General features: G+C 40.4%; 2 protein-coding genes across 4 annotated transcripts in view; one reads left to right on the top strand and one right to left on the bottom strand.

Annotated features, from left to right (window-relative positions):
* isca2 (iron-sulfur cluster assembly 2) overlaps positions 1-5,594 on the bottom strand; it is a 35,613-nt gene extending 30,019 nt beyond the window's left edge. For 2 of the 3 annotated variants that reach the window (XM_067992006.1, XM_067992004.1), the window contains exon 1: positions 5,464-5,594. In XM_067992006.1, the coding sequence (XP_067848107.1) occupies positions 5,464-5,525 (62 nt within the window). In that variant the 5' untranslated portion in view covers positions 5,526-5,594. The remainder of the gene's footprint in view (positions 1-5,463) is intronic. The other variant, XM_067992003.1, reaches the window with a different exon arrangement.
* A 452-nt stretch (positions 5,595-6,046) lies between these two features.
* Positions 6,047-14,403, top strand: LOC137326684 (NPC intracellular cholesterol transporter 2-like). Its single transcript, XM_067992001.1, has 4 exons — positions 6,047-6,321; positions 11,296-11,403; positions 12,440-12,612; positions 14,104-14,403. The coding sequence occupies exons 1-4, from the start codon at positions 6,237-6,239 to the stop codon at positions 14,188-14,190; spliced, it is 453 nt and encodes a 150-aa protein (XP_067848102.1). The 5' UTR covers positions 6,047-6,236; the 3' UTR covers positions 14,191-14,403.

Raw genomic sequence — 14,403 nt, 5'->3', positions numbered from 1 at the left:
TCTCATGTGAAAGACAGCACCTCTGACAATGTGGCACTGTCTCAATCCTACTCTGAAGTATCAGACTAGATTATGGTGAAATACAATTAAGTGGAAGGGTCTAGCAGGTTAGAAGAACCTGTGATATACATCAGGAACGTAATTCATCTACAATCACTCCGTCTATTAAAAAGTTCCTTTAACGTGACTCTGGCAACGGAAGGACTCTTTTCAGGATCAATTTGTGCCATACCGTAATCATTTGTGGTTGCCCTAACAAAAGGAAAGTTAAAATTAAAGTGATCAACTGCTATTTACTAGATCCCCATGGAAACCTTATGGATTCAAAACAAAAAGTACTACAAGTTCCAGACTTGGAGTCAGGCCCTTTATAATGTACTGATCCTCATATTTTACACACGCAAAGGGGGGTGGGGAGATTGCTAAGCTGAATCTTTAGGGAGCAAAAAATGGACGGGGAGAGGGAGAGGGAAATAACCAACTTTGAAAATTAAAAAGCTAGGGACTCTGGAGGGGCAAGAATTACATCTGTCCAGACTTCTGTTCCCCTTTAACACAGTGCCCTGTGACTGTCACTCAGTTGCTTTGTTTTTCACTATCAGCAATGTTCAGTACATTCTGTATTGTGTTTTATAGTACACAGCAACATTTCAAACTTTTAAAAAGTGAAGCGTAAGTAAAACCTGAAGGTAAATCCAGAAACATATGGCCTTACAACCAACATCACTAAAACAAATGATCTGATCATTATCTCATTGCCGTTTGTGGGAACTTCTTGTTTGCAAATTGGTTGCTGCGTTTCCTGAATTACAAGTGGCTACACCTCAAAAAGTACTTAATTTCCTGTAAAGCACGTCTTGAGGTCATGAAAAGTGCTATATAAATGCAAGTTCTTTGTTTCTTTACATTTAATTTCTGTGCCCCTGCCTAACCATCCCCAGGCTTTGGTAATTGGAAATAAAGATTAGGTTGCATTATAGTCCGAATCTTGAAACAAACAAAATTGAAGGCGATGTGTTGATATACAGATGTTTTGCTGCTTTAATAATGCAATTAATTGTGTAGTCTTACGTTAATAACCCCAGATTAAAATCTCCCCTACAACGAGATTCACATAGCATGCATCTGTGTGTCTACTTTGAAACACTCTTTCTATTTCAAGCAATTTCCTACCAGGTTATTACAACTGCAAAACAAAGAGCAGCTATGTTACAGGAGATATTTTTATCCTCCACTTCATCCCCCTCCTCTATACCAAAGAGCTATTCTGAATTAGGATTTAGGATGCACCCATAACCCATGTCAGCTGGTCCCAAGCACTGATTTCCAGCTGAGTCTGTGTAGATGTAACCTACATCACTAGAGTTGCTCGAATTACCCTGAAGAGGAGAGCAGAAATTGTGTGTCTTTAGCAGGAAGAACTACTTTCTACAAGGTAGGAGAGTACTAGTTTGTTGAAATTACATAGATGAAAACACTTTTCCTTCTTCCCTATTAAACTATATTCTCCTTTGGAAACTTCTTGACTCTTTTCCCATTAATGCTGTGGTAGGGCTTTTATCTGAACCTCAAAGCTGCTGCTGCTTCTTCAGATCAATGACTTTCTCCATCCCGTCCACTTGTTTGCTGAAGATTCCATTCCATATTCAGCTACTTCCTCCTCATGTGAGCATCGGGTCCTCTGTAATAGTTCAATCAGAAGCATGCATCCAAAGTGTTGGCACGAGAATATTCTGAAATTGGTCCTTAGGACATATCTTAATAATCGATGCCAGCTGCCAGGGCCTGTCGCACTTCCAGAGGCAGACCTGTGGGACCAATTTGGGCTGGCTGCGTTACTGGCAGTGGCAATTAAGTACTGAGGAGTGGGGTGGGGAGGGATGATAGGAGAACAGTAGGAGGTGATTGTAGCCCGGCAGCAGTGATGTGGAGGCAGGGGGCAGGGGGATTAAAAACCCCTGCTCCCCGCTCATCCCCATACAAATGTAAGTTAAAAAAATGCACTGACATTTTTTTCTGTGGCCTTCAGTGGGCCCTATTAAGGCTGCTGGCTAGGCCGCTGTAGAACTGGAAAAACTAGTTGGAGCAAGCACATTTTAATTGGGCCAATGCTGCTTTCAGATGGTCCCAAGGACACCTAAAGACAGCAAGGACTAATATTGCAGTGGCCAAGCTGGCAGCGCAGATTGGACCCAGGATCTCATGCCCAGAAATTGGTATATGTTGTGGCCGTTTTATGCCCAAACACAGGCAATGCATATCAATCCCTCCCCCATTACACCTTATCCTCCATGTCCTACAATGGGGCAATGAAATTCTTGTTTCTTTCAATTAACGTTCAGACAGTTTTTCCACATCTCGCATGTGCAACCAACAGCTGCGAACTTCTTATCATTGACGGCTCTATCCTTAGACCCTTCTTCATTTATTACATTCTTGGCCACACTGCCTCTGCTCATCTCAAATTGAACTCCCACATCATCTCCACTGCTAAAATGGTTGATTTCCCTTTTACTGGCATAATATTTTCCTTCAACAACGTAACTCTATAAAGCCAAAATCTGCCCAAGACTTGAGCACTGGAAGTCAATTCTAATTTTTTCCTTATACTCCTGGGCAGTATACCAGAAAAAGAATGTCTGTTGATCCCTCTAGCCTCTGTCAGTCTCTCTATTTTAAAATCAACATTGCTAGGGTCAGTGCTTCTTTGAACTTTCCTCTCTTTTCCCTTCTAAACTCCAAAGATGCCATCCTACGCACTTTTCTTGCTACCTAATTTGAGTGCTGAAATCTAGACACACCTTTCAAGGTATCCTAATATTTTTTTTTATTTCTTCTTGAATGTGGGTGACACTGACAAGGCAATATTTATTGCCCATCCCTTAACAGTCACATGGGACTGGAGTGGTGTGTAGGCTAGTCTGGGCAGCAGTAGGTCATTAGTGAACCAATTGGATTAGACAATCTGTCAGCTTTCATGGTCATTTCTGATGCTAGCCCACAAATTACCAGATTTATTGAATTCAACTTCACAATTTGCTGACGTGGTGGAATTTTAACGTAGATCCCTGTATCATAATCGCTAGGCTATGGGAAGCCTTACTCTACCAATTTCCCAAGGGCTCAAAACTGTGGAATCATTTATTCCCCTTTCTGTCCTCCCACAATGTTAAGGATTTTAAAACCCAAGTTTGGTGTCTGTTCGCCATCACCTCTTAATTTACACCCCCTTTCTCCTATTCATTTTATCCTTGGCAGTGTTCTGCACTGTGGGCGTTTGCCCTTTACCTTGGTTTCTCAGCTAAAAAAAAGTGCTGACTAATAAGAATTGGCAGAAATACTGGAGTTTCAAACATTAACCTTTAGCTTAATAAAAATGCACTCAAATACAAATCCATGATTAGCAGGTTCACAGTGCAATGCCCTACAGCTTTTTGTACTCAAAGTATTAAGTGTTTACATTTCTGCACACTTTTTTTCTTTTTTCAGATTTCTGATAGATTAAGCTGCTGAGAGCACTGTCCTACAGTCCACACTTTATGTCTATGGAACAGTCCCAGTTGAAGGCTATTTTTTTTGTTGACTGCTGGGTCAGCGTAGAGTTAAACGACACAAGAAAGTGACACAGCAATCAGGTAGTAATTGAATTAGATGGGATCCTATAAGAATGGAATTCCACACACTCCCCAACCCACACAGAGATACAACTTAAGTTGCAATATGATTTCATTTTCCATTTTACAGCAACGCTAAAGTTATGGAGTCGACTACAAACCTCCACTGAAGGAGGCATTCTCATACCGTTTGAGTTTGACACTACATGGGAGTATAACCACGTGGTGTCAAATCTGCTTTAAACAGAGCTGAAGTGGTCCTTTGGATCTCCAGAGAACTTACTTAGAGTCGATTTATATGTTCACGGAGTGTGGATGCTCCCACCCACAGTCTCCACAAAGATAAATTTTAGCCGTGTAAGGATTCAAGTACAAAGCCCTCTCATAGTATCATAGTAAGTCCTGAGCAAAACTTAAGTTGAAGTCTTGCAGTACAAACAAGGTGCTGCCTGGCTGGAACAATAACTGCAATATAAATGCACCCTAAGAGAGGAGTGTGTATATTTTTTAATTTCCATGCGAGCAACTAGAAATTTCGAAATAGCTCAGCGTTTTTGACTGTCTGTTGTGCTACAGGTGGTTCTTTAAATAACCAAGACACAAATCTTCCAGCAACTGCAATGTTGAGCAAGTAGGCAAACTGAAGTAAAAGTTCAAGTCCAGGTTCTGTACTGACAGTGTTGAAGGCTGAGCGATAAAACAAGACTAAATGATAAAACAAGGCCAATCATGTGAATGGGTGTCAAGGAAGTCATTTGAGTGGCTGCAATTCAGAATAAGCAAAAGATATTTGGGCTGTGTTCATTCATGTATGGTCCAGCCTGTGATATTTCTTCAGTGCCAGTAGTATTTTTCCACTTGCTTCACCAGTTGGTGCAGGTAAAACTTTGGCAACTATATGCCAATATCAATTAGTTCTCAACAAACTTACATACTATATTTTAAATGAACAACTTATAATGTTAGATAGTTTTAAAAAATGACAAGAAACCAAAGTTCATAGTGCAGGGCTGTTCAGACTCCCCATGTTGGTTTGAAAATGACCTATTTTCACTTGTAAAAATAAACACAGCTCCATATGCTGAAATGGGTTTACAATCTGCCTCACTTTTTTCATCATAAATATCATTCCTAACATTTCCCAGAATGGTTTTATTTTAATTAAAACATACTAACTACTGTCAAATCTGTGGCTTTCTGCAGCAAGCAGATACAATGAATGGTGATAGAGGTGGGTGACAAGACTAGACACAAAGGCAGTTTAATCAAGTTTGCATGCTACTGGCAATACTGCAACACTTTGACTAGTCAGCAACAATAAAATGTGAGAAACATAATTTGGTTTTAAGCTTTAATTTAGATGTATAAAATGGTTTGACCAAATGCAGCATAAGTTCCACACTACTCTGAAAACAAGGGAGTGCACACATAATGGGATCTGAAATCCTGTCTTGGTTCTCTTCTACCAATAATGCAAACTCATAGAAAATGTTAAAAAATTAATATCTCCATGGGTTAAAACAAAGAAGGGGGAAAGGGTGTGGAGGGCTTTCATTTTAACAACTTGGCTCTGGACGTCTAACGTCTAGGTTAAGACATTTCCAAAGTCCACAAAAGCATAATAATCCCAACTTGGAGCCCATTCCCAATGTTAGCCTTAACCCAAAGAATATATTCTACCAATGTTTTGCAGTCACTTTTTAGTCCTGCTGTGTGTGTGTGTCTGGCGGTGTGATGTAGGCTAATCTACAAGAGTCCTTTACAAACATGACGACCTGTTTGAAGGGCACTTGTCTATGTTACTATCAATGACAAGCAAGCGAGTATTCACACAGTCACTGATGCTCACCTCCTCCAGCAAAGCTCAACAGCAGCTAACAGGGCTTGCCTCATCGCCCCGGTTGCTAACATCTTCCCCTCAGCAACCAACTCACCCCCAAAACCGAGCAGTTCCGCAACGCCGCAGGTCACCGGACGTACACGCCCCCTAACCGCCTTTCCATTGGCAGAGATGCTCGCCAGTTTCCATTGGGTACTGAACATGTCCGTCATACCGCTGCGTTATCCCGCCTCCTCAACACGTCGATTGGTGCAAAAAGATATACGTCATAGTTCAACGGACAATATTTTTTGATACGTGGGAGCTTAATTGGGTTTCTCACATGTCAATCAAAGGTGGGGCCAGTTAGGCACGCCTTAACAACCGTGGAAAAGTGGGTCATATGAACGGATCATCTTTTAAAAAAACAATTTTTTGTTACATTTTTATATTTAAGGGAAAGTTTTTTTAAAAAAAAATCTGATAACGGGTATTATATAAATTTTAACTGTTCAAGTATTCGAGTTAATTTTCGCTCAGAAGTTGCGCCACGATCACGTGAGGAGGGCGCGAAGTCAAGCCGAATAGCGAGTGCATCAATGACGCCTCCGTTATCCAGCCCCTGGTCGTTATTTACGGTGATCCCTCCGCTCCCTGGTTTAGGGCGGGGTTTGATGAGTCCGCCCAGGGGGTTGGGGGCCATGTGAAGCCGGGGATGGGTGCTAGTGTTTTTAAGCCGCCTCACAGCGGCTGTCCGCTGCTCACCTTGCCTCTGAACTCGGGTTGAGCGGCAATAAAGCAGGATGCAGGTCACTTGTCCAGCAGTAGCCATCCTCCTGGCTCTGGGGGCTCTATGTGGGGCCCAACCTGTGAAGTTTAAGGACTGCGGTGAGTAAAAAGATCCCTTTAAAAGACCTTAATTTAAAAAAAATAGTATACAAATATTAAAAGCGAAATACTGCGGATGCTGGAAATCCGAAATAAGAACAGAAAGTGCTGGAAAAGTTCTACAAGTGAGGCAGCATCTGTGGAGAAAGAAACAGTTAACGTCAGGTCGAAGAAGTTCTGATGAAAGGTCTTTGACCTGAAACGTTAACTCTTTTTCTTTCTCCACAGATGCTGCCTCACTTGCTGATCTTTTCCAGCATTTTCTGTTATTGTACACACGTTAATTATTTAAGTACTCGAGCTAACCCTTCAAGCCTCAAAGGAAAGAACTTGTATTTATATCGCGCCTTTCACAAGCTCGGGATGTCCTAAAGCGAAAGTTACTGAGCCAAGGCTGACACCTATCAGTTATGTATTTTAAATTTTTTATAATAGATTTGATTCTCTTCTACTAAAGTGTAGCGTTAATATCGTCCCTGGTTTATTTTTGAAATGTAATATACTGCTTTCTGCTAAAATCAGAATTTGTTCCTGAAGTTAATGTATGCCACCTTTGAAAGTAAGGAATCTTACAACACCAGGTTATAGTCCAACAGTTTTATTTGAAAATCACAAGCTTTCGGAGCTTACCTCTTTCGTCAGGTGAGTGAGTGAATCTACACCTTTTGAAAGTGTGTATTTTTAGGTACTGACTGTTTTTGGGGGAGGGTACTGAAAGGGTTTGTTCCTACTTTTTTTTCTTTTGTGCTTAACTGGTTTAGCATAATATCCACAACTTTTTAAAACAAAATTTTGGGCTCTTATTGCCTTGTATGGTGACTCAACACTGGACAAACAGGGGACTCTCGGGGGGGAGGAGCTAAATACGATTAAAATCACTCAAGAGATGGTACTCAGTAAAATAATGGGACTCAAGGCGGATAAATCCCCTGGACCTGATGGCTTCCATCCTAGGGTCTTGAGGGAAGTGGCAGTAGGGATTGTGGATGCTTTGGTGATAGTTTTCCAAAATTCCCTGGACTCAGGAGAGGTCCCGGCAGATTGGAAAACTGCTAATGTAACACCGTTATTTAAAAAGGGTAGTAGGCAGAAGGCTGGAAATTATAGGCCAGTTAGCTTAACATCTGTGGTGGGTAAAATTTTGGAGTCTATTATTAAGGAGACAGTAACGGAACATTTAGATAAGCATAATTTAATAGGACAAAGTCAGCATGGCTTTATGAAGGGGAAGTCATGTCTGACAAATTTGCTTGAGTTCTTCGAGGATATAACGTATAGGGTGGATAAAGGGGAACCAGTGGACGTAGTGTATTTAGACTTCCAGAAGGCATTCGACAAGGTGCCACATAAAAGATTATTACTTAAGATAAAAAATCACGGGATTGGGGGTAATATTCTGGCATGGGTGGAGGATTGGTTATCGAACAGGAAGCAGAGAGTTGGGATAAATGGTTCATTTTCGGACTGGCAACCAGTAACCAGTGGTGTTCCACAGGGGTCGGTGCTGGGTCCCCAACTCTTTACAATCTATATTAACGATTTGGAGGAGGGGACCGAGTGCAACATATCAAAATTTGCAGATGATACAAAGATGGGAGGGAAAGTAGAGAGTGAGGAGGACATAAAAAACCTGCAAGGGGATATAGACAGGCTGGGTGAGTGGGCGGAGATTTGGCAGATGCAATATAATATTGGAAAATGTGAGGTTATGCACTTTGGCAGGAAAAATCAGAGAGCAAGTTATTTTCTTAATGGCGAGAGACTGGAAAGTACTGCAGTACAAAGGGATCTGGGGGTCCTAGTGCAAGAAAATCAAAAAGTTGGTATGCAGGTGCAGCAGGTGATCAAGAAAGCCAACGGAATGTTGGCTTTTATTGCTAGGGGGATAGAATATAAAAACAAGGAGGTATTGCTGCAGTTATATAAGGTATTGGTGAGACCGCACCTGGAATACTGCATACAGTTTTGGTCTCCATACTTAAGAAAAGACATACTTGCTCTCGAGGCAGTACAAAGAAGGTTCACTCGGTTAATCCCGGGGATGAGGGGGCGGACATATGAGGAGAGGTTGAGTAGATTGGGACTCTACTCATTGGAGTTCAGAAGAATGAGAGGCGATCTTATTGAAACATATAAGATTGTGAAGGGTCTTGATCGGGTGGATGCAGTAAGGATGTTCCCAAAGATGGGTGAAACTAGAACTAGGGGGCATAATCTTAGAATAAGGGGCTGCTCTTTCAAAACTGAGATGAGGAGAAACTTCTTCACTCAGAGGGTGGTAGGTCTGTGGAATTTGCTGCCCCAGGAAGCTGTGGAAGCTACATCATTAGATAAATTTAAAACAGAAATAGACAGTTTCCTAGAAGTAAAGGGAATTAGGGGTAATGGGGAGCGGGCAGGAAATTGGACATGAAGCTGAGTTCGGATCGGTCAATGCCCTGTGGGTGGCGGAGAGGGCCCAGGGGCTATGTGGCCGGGTCCTGCTCCGACTTCTTGTGTTCTTTAGATTTGTGGTTGGGATCAGATCAGCCATGATCTTATTGAATGGCGGAGCAGGCTCGAGGGGCCGATTGGCCTACTCCTGCTCCAATTTCTTATGTTCTTATGTTCTTAATTGAACAACTATGTCAATTTTATTGTCACGTTATGAGCAAGTGAAGTGGTGTGATGTGACTAATTTTGATGGTGCTGATGCATCAAGTGCCCATTAGCTGTCCCTAGTGAATTAATATTTCTATGGAGGATTACATCGTTTTTTTTTTGGAGATAGCTGTGTGTTACTGCCAAACTTCAGAAAAGTTTCTGATGGGTGTTGGAATACCAAACAAACTCTTGGCTTCCAGAAGTCCTGTCTGAATAAAGATCTAAAAAGTGGGTGGAGGGTGAAAAAGAACTGTTGCTCTAGCTAGATAGACATTTCAACTCAAACTTCACTTTTTTTGTTCAGGCTTTTTGCAAATTAGAGATTATTGTTGAAGAAATTGCATCTACCAATTGTTTTTAACGTCACCTTGTTTGAAATCACTGATTATTGTGGTGCTTGTAATGCTTCTGTTGCTAACCCCTTATAAGGTCTTGAGGTTTAGTTCTGGTATTAGTCTTGTGACTGTTCCACAGTTGCTTTTGTTTCCTCACTTTGTGTGCTGCATATTGCTGTGCAGCATGCAGGAAACTTTCAGTCTTAAAAATCTTATAATTTTTCCTCTTCCTTCTTTTCCTGCCCCCTTCCCCAAATAGGACCTGTGGAGTCAAAGTCTTCCTATTTTGTTTTGAGGCTTATGTAATCTGCTCCTGGTACCAGAAAGCTCTACAATATTAGATGCCCGCAAACAATCTTGTGCAAGTGCTACGCTGTCCTGTGTTTGAACAATTTGTGGTTGGCATTAATGCATTGGTCATGTTGTCAACCTTCAGTTGTACATCATCCCTCTGATAAGAGTTGGCAGAAATCTTTGTTTAGATGAAAATATGCACAATTAGCTAGGGGGTGGGCGGGGGAAATCTGTGCCTTTAAAAAAAAAATGTACCTCTAAACATCCTCCGCTTCCCCTGCCCCCAAAAAATGTGGCAAATTCATTACTTCACTTGTGACGTTTTCTATTTCCCATTTCAGCCAACCTTGTCTGCGATTAACTGATTTTGGTTTGTTTTTTTAATGATGAGAATTGAGACTTGAGGTAAACTGAGAAAAACATTCCACTGCTCAGTGGGTCAGTAACTAGAGGGTATAACTTTTTCATTATTGCCAAAAGAGCAAAGGGTTAGGTTAGAGTTAGGATATGGTATGCCCTACCCTACCAAAAACAATGGTGGAAACAGAACTCATTGTGGTTTCAAAAAAGAATGGATAAATATTTTTTTTAAATTGAAAAGATTGTGACTGAATTGAGCCTAGTGGATAGCTGAGAGAGTTGGCACAATAGTTTGAATGACCCTTTGTGCTGTAAACCTCTGGCTCTAAATCATATAACCATAGACTCTGACCGCTCTCCAATTCTCTGCTTGTGAAGTATCAGATTAATGGTGGTTTCAAATCTCCTATAATGTTATAGTAGGAATATACTTGGATCCAGTAAAGGACAGGTTGTTTAATTATATCTGCAGCAGTGAAGTGATGTCACGCTATGTAATTTTATGCTCTTATCAGAATCTTGAGCATCATTAAATTGAGGATGTTTAGAAAAGAATATTGAATTTTTTTTTCTCCAGATTCAGGACGACTTGGAGGAATACTACTCCATAGTTGGCTGTCTGTCTGCAAGTGCATATGGGATCACTGCTTTTATCCCTTTCTGGGATGTTCAGTCTGGTGGTATAGTCTCTGCTGGGAAAGCATCCAGTGAAATCACAGACATGCGTCTTGGCCAAATACCAATGTGATATGCTGTGCCAATGTCTTGTCCTTGCAACAGCATTAATCTGAACACATAGTCTATTATTCTCTTTAGATGTTAAATGTTGTTTTTCTTAACGTGCCAAATTCTTAAATTTCCCCCTTGCCCTGGACACCTCATCTGTAGGTTATCCCCTATGTAGCTGTCTTCAATGGTTACTTCACCCCAAAATTGGCAATGCATTGTACCTTTGCCTTCCTACTGAACACTTAACCCCATGGTGTGTTGCATTTGATTAGAAAATTTTTTCTCCTAGAAGTACCTGGTGGGGGACCTTGCCTAGAACCTCAACATCTACAAAATTCACGTGGCTTCATATGAGCTTTGCTTGAGACTGCCACTGTACAAGTGGACAGGAGTTATGTGAATCTGACTTGGAGGAGGGGAGGGGGAGGACGAGGACATAGTGTTCATTTGAATGGTCTAGTTGTTTCTAGAGAGCCTATTTCAATAAATTAAAACCAATTGAACTGCTGTTTTCTGTAGTGTATGTGCACTGCCTGCTACACAGCAATGCATCAAGCTCCTTTTATCTGCACAACCACCTGGGTTCTGTGACCTATTGTCTCTTGTATTACAGGATCTACAGCAGGAAAAATTATTATTGTGGATATCACCCCTTGCCCCTCTTTGCCATGTGTACTTCGCAAAGGACAATCCTATGCTGTGAATGTCACCTTTACCAGCAGTAAGTGTCTGTGATTTTAAAATACAAAACTGGAAAAGAACACATCTCTTTGCATAGTCTGCCAGTAATTTGTCTTGTCTTTGGGCATTTAAAAAAAAAAATCCCATTTCTCATGTGAAAGTGGTCTATACATTGCTGAGCATAGAAAGTTCAACATTTTATATCTACTGGCTTGGCAAATGTCAAACAATAAATCAATATAACTTATTGTTTGACTTGTAAACCTTTCTGCTTTAACATTAATTCCATAATAAGTTGCAGAAATTTCTAGTTAGAGGCTTCTCCATGTATGTACAGATACAAAGTACATTAAATGGACTATATAAATGCAAGTTGTTATAAATGTTAAATCTGAAATTATTCTGGCAATGCACTTGGCATTCAATTTTTTTTTGTGAGAAAATAAGTTATCTTCATACTGAGCATGTAGGATAAATATGAGGTACTAAAAGAAATGTAACCACAAATGGATTAGGATGTATAAAGGGAAATATAGCAAACAAATCTACAAATCCTGTAGAGAAAAGTGAGGGCAGCTACTGAATGCAGGAACCCCCAAAAATGATCACAGGGACAGAACAGCAAAATGGTTGAAGGAAAATTGAAAGAATTTGGAGAAGCCACTAGTAGCATACTAAATTTAGTTGTAGAACTTCTTTATAAAGTTTGAATGGAGCTCCTAGTCTAGCTCAAAAGGCTCCACTAGTAAATCCCAATGGATGTTATATACTGAGTGTTGTAAGACTAGGGATGAAAAAGAGGAAGCTTTAATCTGCATTGAGCTGTCATTGGCCAGAGTGCTTGAGAAATTCTAAAACTTTTTTTTGGTTAATATCACTATGTAACCATCTGCTAGGAAGTGCAGAAGGTCTGGGTGACATTTTTCCCCGTTGTCTCTATTTTATGCTTGTGACTCACACTCAAGTGGCAGAGAATGGGATTATAGGTGTGACCCTATGTTCTACTCTTTTTTAAGGTGATGTTCTTTGTCTTGAGTAAACTTGAGGGCTAACTGTTACAATTTGTCTTCCTTCAGAAACATCAAGTCAAACAAGTACGGCTGCAGTTCATGGTATTCTGGGTGGAATTCCAGTTCCTTTTAATATTCCTAATGCTGATGGTTGTAAATGTGGGATTCAGTGCCCCATCCGGAATAATCAGATTCACCACTACATCAATTCCTTACCAGTAAAAAGTGAATACCCATCAGTAAGTGTGTTTATAAAACATTAGAATGCATAATATGCCTTGTAACTGACCATTATGTAGTCTAACTACTGTTTGGTCTACAAGTTATTTAACCCTGCTTTCAATTCCACGCAGTGTGAACATGTGTTTAATCAACTAGCATAAAATTTGTTTACAAAGTCACTCCAAATGCAGGTTGGTGCATCAATGCAGCCTATCCATAGGAACAGGAGTAGACCATTCAGCCCTTCCTGCCTGTTCCACCATTCAGTGAGATCATGGCTGATCTGTATCCTAACCCCATCTACCTGCCTTGGCTCCATATCCCTTAATACCTCTGGCTAGCAAAAATCTGTATCTCCTGATTTATAATTATTAAGCTAGCATCTACTGTTTTTTTTGTGGGAGAGTTCCACAATTCTACCACCCACCCCCCGCCTCCCACCACCTTTGTGTGAAGTGTTCCCCAACTTCTTTCCTGAATGGCTTGGCTCCGATTTTAAGGTTCTATTCCTTTGACCTATACTTCCCATTAATGGAAAAAGTTTCTCTATCTACCCTATCAATTCCTTTCAAAATCACCCCATAACCCTCTATATTCCACGGAATACAAGCCTAGTTTATGTAATCTCACCTCATAATTTATCCCTTGCAGCCCTGGTGGTAATCTGGTGAATCTGCACTGCACTCCTTCGAAGGTCATTATATCTTTTCTGTGGTACAGTGCCCAGAACTCTGCACAGTACTCCAGATGTGGTTTAACCAGGGCTTTGTATAGCTGTAGCAAAACTTCCCTTTATATTCTAGCCCTCTAGTTATGAAGTCTAACATTCCATTAGCATTTTTGATTTTTATTTTGTGTGCCCGACTACTACATTTTAGTGATCTGTGTACATGGACCCCATAATCTCTTGACCTCCATTGTTCCTAACTTTTCACCATTTTAAAGAAAAACTCAGATCTATCTTTTTTTGATCCAAAATGGATGACCTCACACTTGCCTGTATTGAAATCCATCTGCCACAGTTTTGTCCACTCACTTAATCTGTCAATGTCTATGTAATTTTATGCTCCTGTCTACACTGCTTACTATGCCAACAATCTTTCCAATCCACTGACCCTTCAAAGGTCAAAAAGACAAACTTAATAGTTGGAAGGAATGTATTTTTTAAAAGCCACAAATGGGCAGTTCTGATTCAGGAGCCAAGGCTTTGCAAGCCAAATAACTGGAGCTTGTAGCTTTGGACACCCCAGATCAAATATCATTCTGGTATACTGATGGACAGGAGATGAATGATTACTTGAATAGCAGTGAATGCATCAATCAATTTGTAAACTATATACTTTTTAGGACTGGTATGGAGTGGTGATTCCTAACACTCTTATTGAACTGGGGCTTGAGAATGCTATGATTGACTCATTTAAAATCTCAATATTGAAAGATGTGGTAATTAACTTTTTGATGACTTGGCGGATGTGATTTTTATAGAATTTTTTTCCCCCCCCTTCCAGATTAAATTGGTGGTTGAATGGGAGCTGAAGGATGAACATGACAAAGACATCTTCTGTTGGAGGATCCCTGTCCAGATTTCCGGCTAAACTAATCACTGATTACTAGCTACTGTAGTAGTACCCAAATACACTTATCAACCATGTAGCCAGATAGTTTATTCACAAGGGAAAATTAAGCAAACATGAAACTCATTCATACTATTATTTTTGCACTAATTTGTAAGTTTTGAAAATGGATTTCTAGAATTTGACTGATCTGTCTTAGCCTTAACATTAGATCAATAAAGAGATGAATTACAA

This window comes from Heptranchias perlo, chromosome 10 (genome assembly GCF_035084215.1).
Source record: "Heptranchias perlo isolate sHepPer1 chromosome 10, sHepPer1.hap1, whole genome shotgun sequence".
NCBI lineage: Eukaryota > Metazoa > Chordata > Chondrichthyes > Hexanchiformes > Hexanchidae > Heptranchias > Heptranchias perlo.
Note: the sequence above shows the minus strand (reverse complement) of the source record. Positions and strands in the feature narration are given on the sequence as shown.